Source organism: Pseudophryne corroboree, unplaced genomic scaffold (assembly GCF_028390025.1).
Source record: "Pseudophryne corroboree isolate aPseCor3 unplaced genomic scaffold, aPseCor3.hap2 scaffold_703, whole genome shotgun sequence".
Taxonomy (NCBI): Eukaryota; Metazoa; Chordata; class Amphibia; order Anura; family Myobatrachidae; genus Pseudophryne; species Pseudophryne corroboree.
Window position 1 is genome coordinate 284,075 of NW_026970286.1, and position 20,264 is coordinate 304,338.

At 48.3% G+C, this 20,264-nt stretch overlaps 1 protein-coding gene and 1 non-coding gene across 3 annotated transcripts in view; both read left to right on the forward strand.

Annotated features, from left to right (window-relative positions):
• FAM117B (family with sequence similarity 117 member B) overlaps nt 1-20,264 on the forward strand; it is a 136,704-nt gene that overhangs the window by 111,457 nt on the left and 4,983 nt on the right. For both annotated transcript variants that reach the window (XM_063954622.1, XM_063954623.1), the window contains 2 exons: nt 814-1,024; nt 16,852-16,972. In XM_063954622.1, coding sequence (XP_063810692.1) covers nt 814-1,024; nt 16,852-16,972 — 332 coding nt within the window. The remainder of the gene's footprint in view (nt 1-813; nt 1,025-16,851; nt 16,973-20,264) is intronic.
• On the forward strand, nt 9,968-10,087 carry LOC135038140 (U5 spliceosomal RNA). Its single transcript, XR_010232542.1, has one exon. It is a non-coding gene; the product is annotated as a U5 spliceosomal RNA (small nuclear RNA).

The following is a 20,264-nucleotide window of genomic DNA, read 5'->3' on the forward strand; positions in this document are numbered from 1 at the left end:
CAAAGACACTAATTCACCTGTGGTCAAGCATGAATATCCTTAAAACCTGAGCTGTTTGGGTGCCTCGAGGACAGTGTTTGAGAACCTCTGCCTTGGAGTATTCTCGTGCATGTGCAGTCATTTGTGTGCTGTACCCCTCAGCTCTGTGCGGCACACAGCCTTATCATTTGTGGGCTGTACCCCTCTGCGCGGCACACAGCCTTATCATTTGTGTGCTGTACCCCTCAGCTCTGTGCGGCACACAGCCTTATCATTTGTGGGCTGTACCCCTCTGCGCGGCACACAGCCTTATCATTTGTGTGCTGTACCCCTCAGCTCTGTGCGGCACACAGCCTTATCATTTGTGGGTTGTACCCCTCTGCTCTGTGCGGCACACAGCCTTATCAAAGTGACCCACAAGTGTTACGCCTCTGCACATACTGTAACCTGTAGTAGCCTGCATGTACGGACCACGTTTTCTGCTAACTCTAGCCAGGCCTTCCATGTTGGCTCTGCTGCCAAACCAGCCCAGCCCCAATCTCTGCATTCACCTATAATGGACAGAAGACCAGATTGTGTGACAACGGCTAAAAGTTCTGCAAATCTACTTTAGTAAAGTGAAATGTAATTTTTGCGTTACGCAAATACAAAATGAAAATAAGTGTTGCTGTGTCTTTATAATAGTACGCTACGCTGCCACATACAGTTAATAAATGCTTGTTTCAAACCCACGATACTTTAATTAGTTCTGAATACTTTAAATTCCTAAGGAAAAATGATCTGCATAATTTTTTTTCTTTTTTGTTTTGTATGTTTTGTTCATTTCTTTCCTAGCCACAAGATATCCCAGATGGGCACCGGGCCCCGCCACCCCTGTCCCTGCGCAGTGTAGATACGCAGACTCCCGGAGGAAATGAGCGCGGGAGCAACAACAGCAGCCGCTCCCAGTCCATCTCTCCCGCCTCCTTCATCACCATCTCTAATGACTGCAGCGAGGAAAGCCCGTGCCCAGCCGACGACACCGTGGCAGATCTCCGAGACAAAGGTAGTATGGCCGACACGCACCACCTCTAGCTCATTCAGAACGGGGGATTGTGTACAGGCTGCACTCTCCGTATCCTATCAGTGGCCCTTCTTATCTGCTCAGCAATGTCCTAGTATAACCCCAAAACTGATATAAGATGCCACGTGTGTGTGTATGTAGGTGAATATGTGCATCGGTCTGTGTTCCCTTACATAACTGCAGTGACCGGTCTGTGAGCTGTGTATCTGCACATGCGCTACGAAGTATCTAGGATTGTGGGAGTATCCCCCAAAGTCATCCCTAGTGTAACCAGAGACTGTCGCATTTAGTTTTCACACCTAGGTGCTAAAGCTCTGCAGGTCTTATGTTATGGCAGAGTCGCACATCCCTATACCCTTACACACTCACACAATTGTACATATGTCCGACTTCTGTGGGAGTTCTGTGTATAGTTCCTCTGCACCACTTCGTATCAGTGTCCACATATTGACTTTCACATACAGATGTGTCCTCTTACATCTTTGCTCCATGCGCTACAAGTTGTGTTACACAACGCGTGAGTGCCGTGTGACTCTGTAGCGCCGAGAGTCTTTCCCCCCCCCACCGCGAAAAATGGTCTTAGACGCATGCATATATATATATATATATATCACAGCGACTGTATCCGCATACAAAATGCTCTGCTACAGTGTTCTCATGGAAACCACAGAAGCTGCTTGTGCGTCCTTTTATATTACTTTATGTCTAAGACGCATTTTCCTGGAAAAAAAACTATAAAAAAAGACGCTTGGTGCTACAGAGTCCCGCCACGGCATGGCGCGACTTTAAAGGCTCTTTAGCGTGACTGCAGTGAGGATGTAAGAGAACACGTCTGTAGGTGACGTGGCTTTCATGTCTTCAGGGAATCCTCATTTACACATTACAGCAAATCGCCGTAACCAGGCCTATTTCTTGGTCTGTAGATGATCCTCCGTTACTGTGCGGAGTACGCAATATGGCGGTTACCACTTATCAGAGGCTATAAGGAGAACGTGTTCTCCCCCAGTCCCATATATTATACGGGAATCTTCCTGCAATCCAAATAATTCTCCACTTCATGCCCTGAAACAGAACAAGTATTCAGAATGGTGCAATGAAAATGGTGTATTATTTTCGCCAATTATTTTTTGGCAATGAATGGGTTAATTAACGGTCTCCCCAAAACACCAGAATGAATGTAAGAAAGATGGATGGGGGGGTGGGGGAGGGCGACGCACGACTTTTAGGAGACAGATGGTCACATCCTCACCTCACCAATGTCAGTGGGAATTTCTTAGTGTTATGTGAGCCACTGTCTGATCCTGCGGAACTCCGTCAGCGGTCAGCCACAGAACACTTCAAGTTCTGTGTGTGGGTTGGTGGGCCGCGGGAGAACAGGACAGCGCAGGACGAGTGGGCGGGAGGAAGAACGCGTGGCCAGGAGCACAGCACAGGGCGGGCAGGAGGGAGCTGTATCTCGGCAGCGCAACCGTCCATTACCCCCAGGAATTTCATTTTTACCCCATTTGGGGTAATTTACCTCTGTTCCCTGACCACTGCCCTAAAGGGTGATGCCTATTGCTGCACACGTTCTTAGAGATCTTCAGTCATGTAAGCTGGTTCTGCTTCTCTGCATATAACACATAGCTGGACAATAATCACAGGCAGCGTTATACATGAAACAGTGACAATTGTCACAGACAGCGCAAGTATATAGCGTGTGTATATATTTCTGTAAAATGCCATGTGCTTGCAGATAAATAACCTGCCCTCACTGCACACACTGCATGGGTCACTGCGGTAGTGGTTAGAGGAGACACTGATATGTACTATAGCAAAGCTGCCTGCACACACTGCATGGGTCACTGCGGTAGTGGTTAGTGGGGACAGTGCTATGTACTATAGCAGAGCTGCCTGCACACACTGCATGGGTCACTGTGGTAGTGGTTAGAGGAGACAGTGATATGTACTATAGCAGAGCTGCCTGCACACACTGCATGGGTCACTGCAGTAGTGGTTAGAGGAGACAGTGATTTGTACTATAGCAGAGCTCATGGGTCACTGCGGTAGTGCTTAGAGGAGACAGTGATATGTACTATAGCAAAGCTGCCTGCACACACTGCATGGGTCACTGCGGTAGTGGTTAGAGGAGACAGTGCTATGTACTATAGCAGAGCTCATGGGTCACTGCGGTAGTGCTTAGAGGAGACACTGATATGTACTATAGCAAAGCTGCCTGCACACACTGCATGGGTCACTGCGGTAGTGGTTAGAGGAGACAGTGCTATGTACTATAGCAGAGCTCATGGGTCACTGCGGTAGTGCTTAGAGGAGACACTGATATGTACTATAGCAAAGCTGCCTGCACACACTGCATGGGTCACTGCGGTAGTGGTTAGTGGGGACAGTGCTATGTACTATAGCAGAGCTGCCTGCACACACTGCATGGGTCACTGTGGTAGTGGTTAGAGGAGACAGTGATATGTACTATAGCAGAGCTGCCTGCACACAATGCATGGGTCACTGCGGTAGTGGTTAGAGGAGACAGTGCTATGTACTATAGCAGAGCTCATGGGTCACTGCGGTAGTGCTTAGAGGAGACACTGATATGTACTATAGCAGAGCTGCCTGCACACACTGCATGGGTCACTGCGGTAGTGGTTAGTGGGGACAGTGCTATGTACTATAGCAGAACTGCCTGCACACACTGCATGGGTCACTGCGGTAGTGGTTAGAGGAGACAGTGATATGTACTATAGCAGAGCTGCCTGCACAAACTGCATGGGTCACTGCGGTAGTGGTTAGAGGAGACAGTGCTATGTACTATAGCAGAGCTCATGGGTCACTGCGGGAGTGGTTAGAGGAGACACTGATATGTACTATAGCAGAGCTGCCTGCACACACTGCATGGGTCACTGCGGTAGTGGTTAGAGACAGTGATATGTACTATAGCATAGCTGCCTGCACACACTGCATGGGTCACTGCGGTAGTGGTTAGAGGAGACAGTGATATGTACTATAGCAGAGCTGCCTGCACACACTGCATGGGTCACTGCGGTAGTGGTTAGAGGAGACAGTGATATGTACTATAGCAGAGCTGCCTGCACACACTGCATGGGTCACTGCGGTAGTGGTTAGAGGAGACAGTGCTATGTACTATAGCAGAGCTCATGGGTCACTGTGGGAGTGGTTAGAGGAGACACTGATATGTACTATAGCAGAGCTGCCTGCACACACTGCATGGGTCACTGCGGTAGTGGTTAGAGACAGTGATATGTACTATAGCATAGCTGCCTGCACACACTGCATGGGTCACTGCGGGAGTGGTTAGAGGAGACAGTGATATGTACTATAGCAGAGCTGCCTGCACACACTGTATGGGTCACTGCGGGAGTGGTTAGAGGAGACACTGATATGTACTATAGCAGAGCTGCCTGCACACACTGCATGGGTCACTGCAGTAGTGGTTAGAGGAGACAGTGCTATGTACTATAGCAGAGCTGCCTGCACACACTGCATGGGTCACTGCGGTAGTGGTTAGAGGAGACACTGATATGTACTATAGCAGAGCTGCCTGCACACACTGCATGGGTCACTGCGGGAGTGGTTAGAGGAGACAGTGATATGTACTATAGTAGAACTGCCTGCACACACTGCATGGGTCACTGCGGTAGTGGTTAGAGGAGACAGTGCTATGTACTATAGCAGAGCTGCCTGCACACACTGTATGGGTCACTGCGGTAGTGGTTAGTGGAGACAGTGATATGTACTATAGCAGAGCTGCCTGCACACACTGCATGGGTCACTGCGGGAGTGGTTAGAGGAGACACTGATATGTACTATAGCAGAGCTGCCTGCACACACTGCATGGGTCACTGCGGTAGTGGTTAGAGGAGACACTGATATATGTACTATAGCAGAGCTGCCTGCACACACTGCATGGGTCACTGCGGGAGTGGTTAGAGGAGACACTGATATATGTACTATAGCAGAGCTGCCTGCACACACTGTATGGGTCACTGCGGGAGTGGTTAGTGGGGACAGTGCTATGTACTATAGCAAAGCTGCCTGCACACACTGCATGGGTCACTGCGGGAGTGGTTAGAGGAGACCGTGATATGTACTATAGGAGAGCTGCCTGCATACACTGCATGGGTCACTGCGGTAGTGGTTAGAGGAGACAGTGCTATGTACTATAGCAGAGCTGCCTGCACACACTGCATGGGTCACTGCGGTAGTGGTTAGAGGAGACAGTGCTATGTACTATAGCAGAGCTGCCTGCACACACTGCATGTGTCACTGCGGTAGTGGTTAGTGGTGACAGTGCTATGTACTATAGCAGAGCTGCCTGCACACACTGCATGGGTCACTGCGGTAGTGGTTAGAGGAGACAGTGATATGTACTATAGCAGAGCTGCCTGCACACACTGCATGATGTGTCACTGCGGTAGTGGTTAGAGACAGTGATATGTACTATAGCAGAGCTGCCTGCACACACTGCATGGGTCACTGCAGTAGTGGTTAGAGACAGTGATATGTACTATAGCAGAGCTGCCTGCACACACTGCATGGGTCACTGCGGGAGTGGTTAGTGGGGACAGTGCTATGTACTATAGCAGAGCTGCCTGCACACACTGCATGGGTCACTGCGGTAGTGGTTAGAGGAGACAGTGCTATGTACTATAGCAGAGCTCATGGATCACTGCGGGACTGGTTAGAGGAGACAGTGATATGTATTATAGCAGAGCTGCCTGCACACACTGCATGGGTCACTGCGGTAGTGGTTAGAGGAGACAGTGCTATGTACTATAGCAGAGCTCATGGGTCACTGCGGGACTGGTTAGAGGAGACAGTGATATGTATTATAGCAGAGCTGCCTGCACACACTGCATGGGTCACTGCGGGAGTGGTTAGTGGGGACAGTGCTATGTACTATAGCAGAGCTGCCTGCACACACTGTATGGGTCACTGCGGGAGTGGTTAGAGGAGACAGTGATATGTACTATAGCAGAGCTGCCTGCACACACTGCATGGGTCACTGCGGGAGTGGTTAGAGGAGACACTGATATGTACTATAGCAGAGCTGCCTGCACACACTGTATGGGTCACTGCGGTAGTGGTTAGAGGAGACAGTGATATGTACTATAGCAGAGCTGCCTGCACACACTGTATGGGTCACTGCGGGAGTGGTTAGAGGAGACACTGATATGTACTATAGCAGAGCTGCCTGCACACACTGTATGGGTCACTGCGGTAGTGGTTAGAGGAGACAGTGATATGTACTATAGCAGAGCTGCCTGCACACACTGCATGGGTCACTGCGGTAGTGGTTAGAGGAGACAGTGATATGTACTATAGCAGAGCTGCCTGCACACACTGTATGGGTCACTGCGGGAGTGGTTAGAGGAGACAGTGATATGTTCTATAGCAGAGCTGCCTGCACACACTGCATGGGTCACTGCGGTAGTGGTTAGAGGAGACACTGATCTGTACTATAGCAGAGCTGCCTGCACACACTGTATGGGTCACTGCGGGACTGGTTAGAGGAGACAGTGATATGTTTCTTTATCATCCACTAGGAGTACTCTTGGGATATGGACGGGCGTAGCCGAACAAAGGCACTGAATATTCAAATTTAGGACTCTCCCCCCCTCCATATCCCCAAGTACCTCAGTGTACTTTGCCAGTGTTTTTTCGGTGCTCACAGATGAACATCGGCTTGTGGGAATGAGCCCACATTTCAGAAGATTTTTCTTTTTAATTTTTACACTTCCCGTCCCAGTTTCTGAAAAACATGGGTCCGGGATGGTGCTGCTGCAAGGCAGCGTATGGCGTGTCGGTCCTCACAAAGAGCACCCTCACAGCCACAGGCGCTATAAGGCAGCGCATGGCGTGTCGGTCCTCACAAAGAGCACCCTCACAGCCACAGGCAGCCACTGTCTCCTGCAAACTGAACGGAGCTTACAGGAAGAAGCTCCGTCACAGCCAGGATGAGACAGAGAGCTGAAAGGAAGCCTGAAACTGAGCTCAGCCAAGATGTGAAGCTGGAGGCTGAAACAGAGCTTGCAGAGAGAAGCCCAGTGACAGCCAACATGTGAAGCTGGAGGCTGAAACGGAGCTTGCAGAGAGAAGCCCCGTCACAGCCAGGAGAAAAGCCGTCACATGGAACAAGGTATGTTAGGGCGGTCAGCTCACGCTGCCGCCCTGCTGTGTGTAAAGTGTGCTGGAGCCGCCGCTGAAGCCGCCGCTGAGGGTCCCACTGAACTACGCGCAGAGCGGCCGCACGTCACTCAGACGCCGGCCGCTCTCACAGCGCTGATTGCCCGGCACCACTACAGAGGCGCCGCCGAGACAGGGGAAGGGCTCCGTGTGACAAAGCCGCCCGCTCTGCCAGGAACCGGACGGTTCCCGGCTATATACAGCGCTCTCCTGCTCCCTGCACTCGATCCCCGGACGCTATATACAGCGCTCTCCTGCTCCCTGCACCCGATCCCCGTACGTTGCAGGTAACATGGGGATGCAGGGGGGGGGGAGGGGAAGTAATGGCCATAGCAGCAGCAAAAGGCTGCATGGGTTACTAAATAGGCTGCTCAGCTACCTCACAAGCAGCGCAGCGTTTTAAACAGTGTCATGGGTTATAACACTGTAGACTATGTATATATGTTTCAGCACATTTTTATATAGATGATATATAATGAAGCTTTTTGCTGGCATGATATCAGTATGACCTGTGATTATATATTTAAGCACATTTGATATATATAATATATATATGAGGCTTTGGCTGGCAATAGGCTATCACTGGCATAGCCTATTGCAGGTTTAACCATATTTTCTGTTAAGGCTGTAAGATAATAGCACTGCAGGCAGTGTTCATATTAATGAAGGCTAACTAAATGCATGTATTTTACTGTATCCTACACCTGTTATCACTGTATAATAGGCTATTAAGCCTATAATAACTGTATAAAAGGCTGTTCAGCCTATATTAACACTGCAGCAGGTAACCTGTACTGTGATTTTCTGTGAAAGCATGGCATGAGGGCCATTTTAATCATTGCTGTTTTTCCAGCTTATAATTCCAGAACATTCCGCCCATACACCTCTGCTCCACAAGGAGGCGCAGGGGTGTTAGTGGGAATTTTTAGTTCAGGATTATTCTAGAACATTCCTGCCCTACATCTTTAAGCCACCAGAAGGCGCAGGGGTGTTGGTAGGAATTTGGTTCGGGTTTCATGCCCATGTGAACTGCTTTTCACATAAAGAACATTTTAGTTTCCTAATAAATATGCTGTTCAGCAATAACATATATATATAGATATATATGCCATATAATAACTTTATTAAGTCGTGCAAGTGTCTGTTTGTTGCCTATTATGATGTCTGTCTACATAGCGGATAAGGCTCTAGTGCAGACTAAAATTGTTCACATTTTGCAATTCAAATTAAAACAGCGGTAATTGGAGTCTCGGAATGACTCCGCCAGCGCTAACAAAAGACAGTCTTTCCAAAGGGCCAATTTTCCTTTGGGTACCAGAGTGTTTATTTCACTGGTCTTATAATTTAATGCACGATTCTATGTCAAATCTCACACAGATAACTACGAGTGAGAAGGGTACATTAGTCCAGCACGCAGATAGTGCGGGGTTTTGGACAACCATACATAATCGTTTCCAAAAGGACGCGATCCGCCATTGGTATATGCGTTTCTGTCAAACATTATAAAAACCCCATTGGGTCACTAGAATCTATGTATGAAACCATGCCGATCACTGTTAAAAGAAGCTGCAGAGTATATCTGTAAAGCTTCTGCTAACGCCGGTTATTTTCATGGTCGCTAGTTAAGCGCGACAAGGCCAGAGCTTGTTTGCTCCTACATTTGATATACTTGTAACGGCATTTTATCCCTTTAGGATATTCAGCCATTAGCGCATACAGTATACTTGTAACGGCGTTTTATACCTTTATACGAAACAGTCACGCTTTGTAACGACATGACGTTACAGTCAGCAAGCCAGTGGTTTGATGACCTCTTTTACAATTGTGGAAGCGCGTCTTTTCATGTTACATTTGCGAGGTTTCAGGACTTCAACTCATATATGTCTCAGCTATTTACAGCTTAGAGTACAAAACTGCTTCTGTCGAACGGTTTGGCAGGTTGTCATTTAGTCTTTGCTGGGTTATAAACCAGGCAATAGTACGCCAACACAGTCAGAGTTACTTATTCTCCTCTGTTTGGGCAAAACCAAACAGCTCCGTTGCAATATCAATCAGCAAGTCATTTACTACAGTTAGAAAATGGATTTTCTGCAGTTAGTTTTTGCTTATTGGAGCCACAAAATTGTATAATTGCATTTGATCTTCACAATGCGTATTTACCCAGTCCGGTTTCTTCATCACAGGTTCTAGCGTTTGCAAATCGCCACAACCATTAACCATTTCATTTCTACCGTTGCTTATCGCTCCCGGTATTTACCAAAGTGATGTTGGGATGATAGCTCATCTCACATAAAAACTATGTATCAACAAAGTTCCTCTAGCTTGCCGCTACTAAGGTATACTGCGGTAGCAGATCAAGTTCGAAAACAATCGCATCTAAGTCTGTCTAAACGATGTCAATTCCTAGGTAACATTATGAATACGGTAAATCAAATACTTTTACCTACTACACCAGCAAGAACAAAAGTACACGCACACTAGCGGTACATTGGTGTATTCATCTATTAAGAATAAAGATGTGTTTTCAATTTAGTTCGCCACCCTTCACTCGCGTACCCACAGAGGGACAAGGGTGCATATACTCTGGACGACAGTCGCAGAGAGTCAGGATTTGTAGTTAAAATCAACGCAAAGGTTCTAAAACACGACAGATTGCTGTCGATAAATGTCCTAGAACTCTGCATTTTACAATGCAATAAATGATTCACTTTCAGTCTGACCAGGGATAGACTCTGGTTTCTCTTCAGAACGAATAAATCTTTCGCTTTTTACTAAAGATTTTCGTGGAGAGAAACAACCGTGAGTTTCATGTAATTTTGTTTTTTCATGCCTGGCTCACGCTGGCCTTAAGCAGTCAAACGAAGCAACGGCAGTTGCATACACAACAACCAGTGAGAACCAAGAAGCCGCATGGCAATGCGGCAGGTAACTCAAATCTTCAATGGCTCAGAACGCCATTATGTGAAAATGTCAAGAGATCAATCCGTGAGTGGACATCTGTTAGACAGATGATCTCACCCGTCAGCATTTGGATCTTCAAAACTGGACATTAAATCCAGAGGTGTTTCATATCTGAGTCCACAGAAGGAGGTTACCCTCAAGTATACATGATGGCATCTCGCCACAATTACAAAAGCTCAGTATGTGTACAAAACAGATCACAAGGGCAGTGGCGGTGAAGTCTCTCACATTCATGGGGTCATTCAGCATCGTGTATCTGGCTCCGCCATTTTCCGTTTCTCTCTCCGTTGCCAAAACGGATCAGAAGACAGTTCGTCACAGTCATACTGGTGGTATCTCATGGATTTCGTAGAAGTTTGCTTCTCGAATTTTCAAGGAATACTTGCACACGATCTTGGCCCGCTCATAATACGTCCAACCTGTTACATCAGGGAACGTTCTTTTACCCATACTTATCTATATACTTATTATCTATGTACCGCAGCTGCGGTTGACGGGGTGAGGGTTCAGACCGCCCTCTTAAAAAATAGAGCATTACAGTATCGGTTATACCAACCATGTTACGAAATAGTAAGCCGCTTAAGGCAGCTCATTATTAAAAAAATTTAGTGTGTTTACATAGGTTGTAAACCTCGGAAGTTTCCAACATCATACTTCAAGTTACCCGTATTCTGTTAAACAGGGTGGGATGGAAAACTGCGTTCATCTGCACTAAGTGTGCAGGTATCTGTGTGGTAAACGTATTTTCAAAGACGTTTGCCTCTATTTGCGTCTGTAAACATCTTTCTACAAGGTGTCACCAAAGTTCAGACTCTATTTATCCCACCTACAGCGCCAGGCGATTTGAGGTTGGGTTCAGATTTATTACAGTTTTCATATTTTGGAACCCTTTCAACAATTGGGAATTAAGTTTCATATTTTTTGAACCCTTACAACAAATGAGAATTAAGTTTCTCACTTTGGAAAACATTTTTCTTCTAGCCTTGTCGTCGGCAAGGGTGCTTCGGCAAGGGTTTTGTTTTCATATTTGGGTGCCTTGTATTCCAAGCCACCGTATTTGAGTTTCTCATGACAAAGCAGATCTTCGGACGAAATCCGCTTTCGTATTCTTCACATCAATATACCAATAGTGGTTCCTGTGGGGACAGCACATTCTAGAATTCTGAATGTGGTACACGCATTACGCGTTTATATATGTACCGAACGTCTACAGTACGTGATATGAATACGTTGTTTGTTCTATATGATACTGCGAACTGGGGTTAGCCAGTTTCTCAGCAGACATTATCCAGTTGGATAATAATGACTACAAGTCAGGCTTACTTTAAGGCTAAGTTACAATCGCCTACGTCAGTAATAGTTCATCCCACAGGTTCTGTGGGAATGTCAGACCCAGCGGGTCGTGGAGCGTCTACGACGCGGCTACATAGCCTTCAGTGCACCACGTTTGTGCACTTTTACACGTTATGAATGGTGGCGCCGTCAGCATCTAGCTTTGGCTGCCTACTGTTACAAGTATCAAACAGCTCTCCCGCCCACGAGGGAAGCTTTGGTACGTCCCAAGAGTACTCCAGTGACCCCTAGTGGATGATAAAGAAAATAGGATTTTGGTACTTACCAGGTAAATCCTTTTCTTTGAATCCATAGGGGGCACTGGACGCCCACCCAGAGCAGTTTTACCTGGGTTGTTTTAAGCTCAAGGGAGCTTAGGGTAACAAGTTTACTTCATTGATATTAAGCTCAGAGGAGCTTATAATAACACATTTTCACCGATTGGTTCAAATTATAAAGTTCTATCGGTTATGGGGTCAACTGTTTAGTTGACAGTAAGGTTATGGGTCAACATTGTTGTTGTCCGTTATGTTATGGTTATGGTGTCAACTGTGTAGTTGACAATAAGGTTATAGGTCAACTTTGTTGTTGTCCGTTATGTTATAGGTATTCTCCATTGTCAACCTCTCTATATCCTGTTCGCTCAGTAAAAAACACTGGCAAAGTACACTGAGGTACTTGGGGATATGGAGGGGGGGAGAGTCCTAAATTTGAATATTCAGTGCCTTTGTTCGGCTACGCCCGTCCATATCCCAAGAGTACTCCAGTGCCCCCTATGGATTCAAAGAAAAGGATTTACCTGGTAAGTACCAAAATCCTATTATTATAGCAGAGCTGCCTGCACACACTGTATGGGTCACTGCGGTAGTGGTTAGAGGAGACAGTGATATGTACTATAGCAGAGCTGCCTGCACACACTGCATGGGTCACTGCAGTAGTGGTTAGAGGAGACAGTGATTTGTACTATAGCAGAGCTCATGGGTCACTGCGGTAGTGCTTAGAGGAGACACTGATATGTACTATAGCAAAGCTGCCTGCACACACTGCATGGGTCACTGCGGTAGTGGTTAGAGGAGACAGTGCTATGTACTATAGCAGAGCTCATGGGTCACTGCGGTAGTGCTTAGAGGAGACACTGATATGTACTATAGCAAAGCTGCCTGCACACACTGCATGGGTCACTGCGGTAGTGGTTAGAGGAGACAGTGCTATGTACTATAGCAGAGCTCATGGGTCACTGCGGTAGTGCTTAGAGGAGACACTGATATGTACTATAGCAAAGCTGCCTGCACACACTGCATGGGTCACTGCGGTAGTGGTTAGAGGAGACAGTGCTATGTACTATAGCAGAGCTGCCTGCACACACTGCATGATGTGTCACTGCGGTAGTGGTTAGAGACAGTGCTATGTACTATAGCAGAGCTGCCTGCACACACTGCATGGGTCACTGCGGTAGTGGTTAGAGGAGACAGTGATATGTACTATAGCAGAGCTGCCTGCACACACTGCATGATGTGTCACTGCGGTAGTGGTTAGAGACAGTGATATGTACTATAGCAGAGCTGCCTGCACACACTGCATGGGTCACTGCAGTAGTGGTTAGAGACAGTGATATGTACTATAGCAGAGCTGCCTGCACACACTGCATGGGTCACTGCGGGAGTGGTTAGTGGGGACAGTGCTATGTACTATAGCAGAGCTGCCTGCACACACTGCATGGGTCACTGCGGTAGTGGTTAGAGGAGACAGTGCTATGTACTATAGCAGAGCTCATGGGTCACTGCGGGACTGGTTAGAGGAGACAGTGATATGTATTATAGCAGAGCTGCCTGCACACACTGCATGGGTCACTGCGGGAGTGGTTAGTGGGGACAGTGCTATGTACTATAGCAGAGCTGCCTGCACACACTGTATGGGTCACTGCGGGAGTGGTTAGAGGAGACAGTGATATGTACTATAGCAGAGCTGCCTGCACACACTGCATGGGTCACTGCGGGAGTGGTTAGAGGAGACACTGATATGTACTATAGCAGAGCTGCCTGCACACACTGTATGGGTCACTGCGGGGGTGGTTAAGGAGACAGTGATATGTACTATAGCAGAGCTGCCTGCACACACTGTATGGGTCACTGCGGGAGTGGTTAGAGGAGACACTGATATGTACTATAGCAGAGCTGCCTGCACACACTGTATGGGTCACTGCGGTAGTGGTTAGAGGAGACAGTGATATGTACTATAGCAGAGCTGCCTGCACACACTGTATGGGTCACTGCGGGAGTGGTTAGAGGAGACAGTGATATGTACTATAGCAGAGCTGCCTGCACACACTGCATGGGTCACTGCAGTAGTGGTTAGAGGAGACAGTGCTATGTACTATAGCAGAGCTGCCTGCACACACTGTATGGGTCACTGCGGTAGTGGTTAGAGGAGACAGTGCTATGTACTATAGCAGAGCTGCCTGCACACACTGCATGGGTCACTGCAGTAGTGGTTAGAGGAGACAGTGCTATGTACTATAGCAGAGCTGCCTGCACACACTGTATGGGTCACTGCGGGGTGGTTAAGGAGACAGTGATATGTACTATAGCAGAGCTGCCTGCACACACTGCATGGGTCACTGCGGTAGTGGTTAGAGGAGACAGTGATATGTACTATAGCAGAGCTGCCTGCACACACTGTATGGGTCACTGCGGGAGTGGTTAGAGGAGACAGTGATATGTACTATAGCAGAGCTGCCTGCACACACTGCATGGGTCACTGCGGTAGTGGTTAGAGGAGACACTGATATGTACTATAGCAGAGCTGCCTGCACACACTGCATGGGTCACTGCGGGACTGGTTAGAGGAGACAGTGATATGTATTATAGCAGAGCTGCCTGCACACACTGTATGGGTCACTGCGGTAGTGGTTAGAGGAGACAGTGATATGTACTATAGCAGAGCTGCCTGCACACACTGCATGGGTCACTGCAGTAGTGGTTAGAGGAGACAGTGATTTGTACTATAGCAGAGCTCATGGGTCACTGCGGTAGTGCTTAGAGGAGACACTGATATGTACTATAGCAAAGCTGCCTGCACACACTGCATGGGTCACTGCGGTAGTGGTTAGAGGAGACAGTGCTATGTACTATAGCAGAGCTCATGGGTCACTGCGGTAGTGCTTAGAGGAGACACTGATATGTACTATAGCAAAGCTGCCTGCACACACTGCATGGGTCACTGCGGTAGTGGTTAGAGGAGACAGTGCTATGTACTATAGCAGAGCTCATGGGTCACTGCGGTAGTGCTTAGAGGAGACACTGATATGTACTATAGCAAAGCTGCCTGCACACACTGCATGGGTCACTGCGGTAGTGGTTAGAGGAGACAGTGATATGTACTATAGCAGAGCTGCCTGCACACACTGCATGGGTCACTGCGGTAGTGGTTAGAGGAGACACTGATATATACTATAGCAAAGCTGCCTGCACACACTGCATGGGTCACTGCGGTAGTGGTTAGAGGAGACAGTGATATGTACTATAGCAGAGCTGCCTGCACACACTGCATGGGTCACTGCGGTAGTGGTTAGAGGAGACAGTGATATGTACTATAGCAGAGCTGCCTGCACACACTGTATGGGTCACTGCGGGAGTGGTTAGAGGAGACAGTGATATGTACTATAGCAGAGCTGCCTGCACACACTGCATGGGTCACTGCAGTAGTGGTTAGAGGAGACAGTGATATGTACTATAGCAGAGCTGCCTGCACACACTGCATGGGTCACTGCGGTAGTGGTTAGAGGAGACAGTGCTATGTACTATAGCAGAGCTGCCTGCACACACTGCATGGGTCACTGCAGTAGTGGTTAGAGGAGACAGTGCTATGTACTATAGCAGAGCTGCCTGCACACACTGCATGGGTCACTGCAGTAGTGGTTAGAGGAGACAGATATATGTACTATAGCAGAGCTGCCTGCACACACTGTATGGGTCACTGCGGGAGTGGTTAGAGGAGACAGTGATATGTACTATAGCAGAGCTGCCTGCACACACTGCATGGGTCACTGCAGTAGTGGTTAGAGGAGACAGTGCTATGTACTATAGCAGAGCTGCCTGCACACACTGTATGGGTCACTGCGGTAGTGGTTAGAGGAGACAGTGCTATGTACTATAGCAGAGCTGCCTGCACACACTGCATGGGTCACTGCAGTAGTGGTTAGAGGAGACAGTGCTATGTACTATAGCAGAGCTGCCTGCACACACTGCATGGGTCACTGCGGTAGTGGTTAGAGGAGACAGATATATGTACTATAGCAGAGCTGCCTGCACACACTGCATGGGTCACTGCAGTAGTGGTTAGAGGAGACAGTGATATGTACTATAGCAGAGCTGCCTGCACACACTGCATGGGTCACTGCGGTAGTGGTTAGAGGAGACAGTGCTATGTACTATAGCAGAGCTGCCTGCACACACTGCATGGGTCACTGCAGTAGTGGTTAGAGGAGACAGTGCTATGTACTATAGCAGAGCTGCCTGCACACACTGCATGGGTCACTGCGGTAGTGGTTAGAGGAGACAGATATATGTACTATAGCAGAGCTGCCTGCACACACTGTATGGGTCACTGCGGGAGTGGTTAGAGGAGACAGTGCTATGTACTATAGCAGAGCTGCCTGCACACACTGCATGGGTCACTGCGGTAGTGGTTAGAGGAGACACTGATATGTACTATAGCAGAGCTGCCTGCACACACTGCATGGGTCACTGCGGGAGTGGTTAGAGGAGACAGTGATATGTACTATAGCAGAGCTGCCTGCACACACTGTATGGGTCACTGCGGGAGTGGTTAGAGGAGACAGTGATATGTACTATAGCAGTGCTGCCTGCACACACTGCATGGGTCACTGCGGGAGTGGTTAGAGGAGACACTGACATGTACTATAGCAGAGCTGCCTGCACACACTGTATGGGTCACTGCGGGAGTGGTTAGAGGAGACAGTGATATGTACTATAGCAGAGCTGCCTGCACACACTGCATGGGTCACTGCGGTTATATGTATAATATGTTGAGTCTATCGTACAGTTGCAGTGTGCAGTATGAACTCGTACGTGTAATGTATGCTACGTTTTCCCCCTTATGCTATGTATTCCCCCTTCATGTTGCTGCTAGTGTACGGGAGTACACCCAGCCAATAAATCTGATTCTGAATAGACAATTTATGCATGTGTAAAGCCTGGGATAACTGTTCTGTGACAGATGGTATAGTATGTTGCGTGGATAAACATCACATTTACTATGTGGCTGAATAGCTACTAATGACTGTTTTCTCCCTGCAGAGAATGGAAACCACTCTCCTCTCCCAAAGTATGCTACATCTCCAAAGCCAAATAACAGCTACATGTTCAAGAGAGAACCACCCGAGGGCTGCGAGAGGGTGAAAGTGTTTGAGGAAAGCTCGTAAGTACACATTAGACCTTCTGCCAGTCTGGTTATCGCATGTTTCACGTTTTATTATTTTCAGTGATTGTTTTACTTTTCACTGCTTCTTTTATTGGCTGACATGCCTGCTCATATCAGAGCAGAGACACCAGAGAGGGGAACACTGAGAGCGATAATATAAGTAGGATGAGACCAGGATAGGACAGTGTCCTGAGGACCTAGGGATGTAGTGTCTGTATGAGGAGAGGTCACAGTGTCACATGCAGCAGAGACACCAGAGAGGAGAACACTGAGAGCGATAATATAAGTAGGATGAGACCAGGATAGGACAGTGTCCTGAGGACCTAGGGATGTAGTGTCTGTATGAGGAGAGGTCACAGTGTCACATGCAGCAGAGACACAGAGAGGGGAACACTGAGAGAGCGATTAGATAAGTAGGATGAGACCAGGATAGGACAGTGACCTGAGGACCTAGGTATGTAGTGTCTGTATGAGGAGAGGTCACAGTGTCACATGCAGCAGAGACACCAGAGAGGGGAACACTGAGAGCGATTAGATAAGTAGGATGAGACCAGGATAGGACAGTGCCCTGAGGACCTAGGGATGTAGTGTCTGTATGAGGAGAGATCACAGTGTCACATGCAGCAGAGACACCAGAGATGGGAACACTGAGAGCGATTAGATAAGTAGGATGAGACCAGGATAGGACAGTGTCCTGAGGACCTAGGGATGTAGTGTCTGTATGAGGAGAGGTCACAGTGTCACATGCAGCAGAGACACCAGAGAGGGTGACACTGAGAGAGCGATTAGATAAGTAGGATGAGACCAGGATAGGACAGTGCCCTGAGGACCTAGGGATGTAGTGTCTGTATGAGGAGAGATCACAGTGTCACATGCAGCAGAGACACAGAGAGGGGAACACTGAGAGAGCGATTAGATAAGTAGGATGAGACCAGGATAGGACAGTGTCCTGAGGACCTAGGGATGTAGTGTCTGTATGAGGAGAGGTCACAGTGTCACATGCAGCAGAGACACCAGAGAGGGGAACACTGAGAGCGATTAGATAAGTAGGATGAGACCAGGATAGGACAGTGTCCTGAGGACCTAGGGATGTAGTGTCTGTATGAGGAGAGAGAGGTCACAGTGTCACATGCAGCAGAGACACAGAGAGGGGAACACTGAGAGCGATTAGATAAGTAGGATGAGACCAGGATAGGACAGTGTCCTGAGGACCTAGGGATGTAGTGTCTGTATGAGGAGAGGTCACAGTGTCACATGCAGCAGAGACACCAGGGAGGGGAACACAGAGAGCGATTAGATAAGTAGGATGAGACCAGGATAGGACAGTGACCTGAGGACCTAGGGATGCAGTGTCTGTATGAGGAGAGGTCACAGTGTCACATGCAGCAGAGACACCAGAGAGGGGAACACAGAAGGCGAATAGATAAGTAGGATGAGACCAGGATAGGACAGTGTCCTGAGGACCTAGGGATGTAGTGTCTGTATGAGGAGAGGTCACAGTGTCACATGCAGCAGAGACACCAGGGAGGGGAACACAGAGAGCGATTAGATAAGTAGGATGAGACCAGGATAGGACAGTGTCCTGAGGACCTAGGGATGTAGTGTCTGTATGAGGAGAGGTCACAGTGTCACATGCAGCAGAGACACCAGGGAGGGGAACACAGAGAGCGATTAGATAAGTAGGATGAGACCAGGATAGGACAGTGTCCTGAGGACCTAGGGATGTAGTGTCTGTATGAGGAGAGGTCACAGTGTCACATGCAGCAGAGACACCAGGGAGGGGAACACAGAGAGCGATTAGATAAGTAGGATGAGACCAGGATAGGACAGTGACCTGAGGACCTAGGGATGCAGTGTCTGTATGAGGAGAGGTCACAGTGTCACATGCAGCAGAGACACCAGAGAGGGGAACACAGAAGGCGAATAGATAAGTAGGATGAGACCAGGATAGGACAGTGTCCTGAGGACCTAGGGATGTAGTGTCTGTATGAGGAGAGGTCACAGTGTCACATGCAGCAGAGACACCAGGGAGGGGAACACAGAGAGCGATTAGATAAGTAGGATGAGACCAGGATAGGACAGTGTCCTGAGGACCTAGGGATGTAGTGTCTGTATGAGGAGAGGTCACAGTGTCACATGCAGCAGAGACACCAGGGAGGGGAACACAGAGAGCGATTAGATAAGTAGGATGAGACCAGGATAGGACAGTGTCCTGAGGACCTAGGGATGTAGTGTCTGTATGAGGAGAGGTCACAGTGTCACATGCAGCAGAGACACCAGGGAGGGGAACACAGAGAGCGATTAGATAAGTAGGATGAGACCAGGATAGGACAGTGACCTGAGGACCTAGGGATGCAGTGTCTGTATGAGGAGAGGTCACAGTGTCACATGCAGCAGAGACACCAGGGAGGGGAACACAGAGAGCGATTAGATAAGTAGGATGAGACCAGGATAGGACAGTGTCCTGAGGACCTAGGGATGTAGTGTCTGTATGAGGAGAGGTCACAGTGTCACATGCAGCAGAGACACCAGAGAGGGGAACACTGAGAGAGTGATTAGATAAGTAGGATGAGACCAGGATAGGACAGTGTCCTGAGGACCTAGGGATGCAGTGTCTGTATGAGGAGAGGTCACAGTGTCACATGCAGCAGAGACACCAGAGAGGAGAACACTGAGAGAGCGATTAGATAAGTAGGATGAGACCAGGATAGGACAGTGTCCTGAGGACCTAGGGATGTAGTGTCTGTATGAGGAGAGGTCACAGTGTCACATGCAGCAGAGACACCAGAGAGGGGAACACTGAGAGCGATTAGATAAGTAGGATGAGACCAGGATAGGACAGTGTCCTGAGGACCTAGGGATGTAGTGTCTGTATGAGGAGAGAGAGGTCACAGTGTCACATGCAGCAGAGACACAGAGAGGGGAACACTGAGAGAGCGATTAGATAAGTAGGATGAGACCAGGATAGGACAGTGTCCTGAGGACCTAGGGATGTAGTGTCTGTATGAGGAGAGGTCACAGTGTCACATGCAGCAGAGACACCAGAGAGAGGAACACTGAGAGAGCGATTAGATAAGTAGGATGAGACCAGGATAGGACAGTGACCTGAGGACCTAGGGATGCAGTGTCTGTATGAGGAGAGGTCACAGTGTCACATGCAGCAGAGACACCAGGGAGGGGAACACAGAGAGCGATTAGATAAGTAGGATGAGACCAGGATAGGACAGTGTCCTGAGGACCTAGGGATGTAGTGTCTGTATGAGGAGAGGTCACAGTGTCACATGCAGCA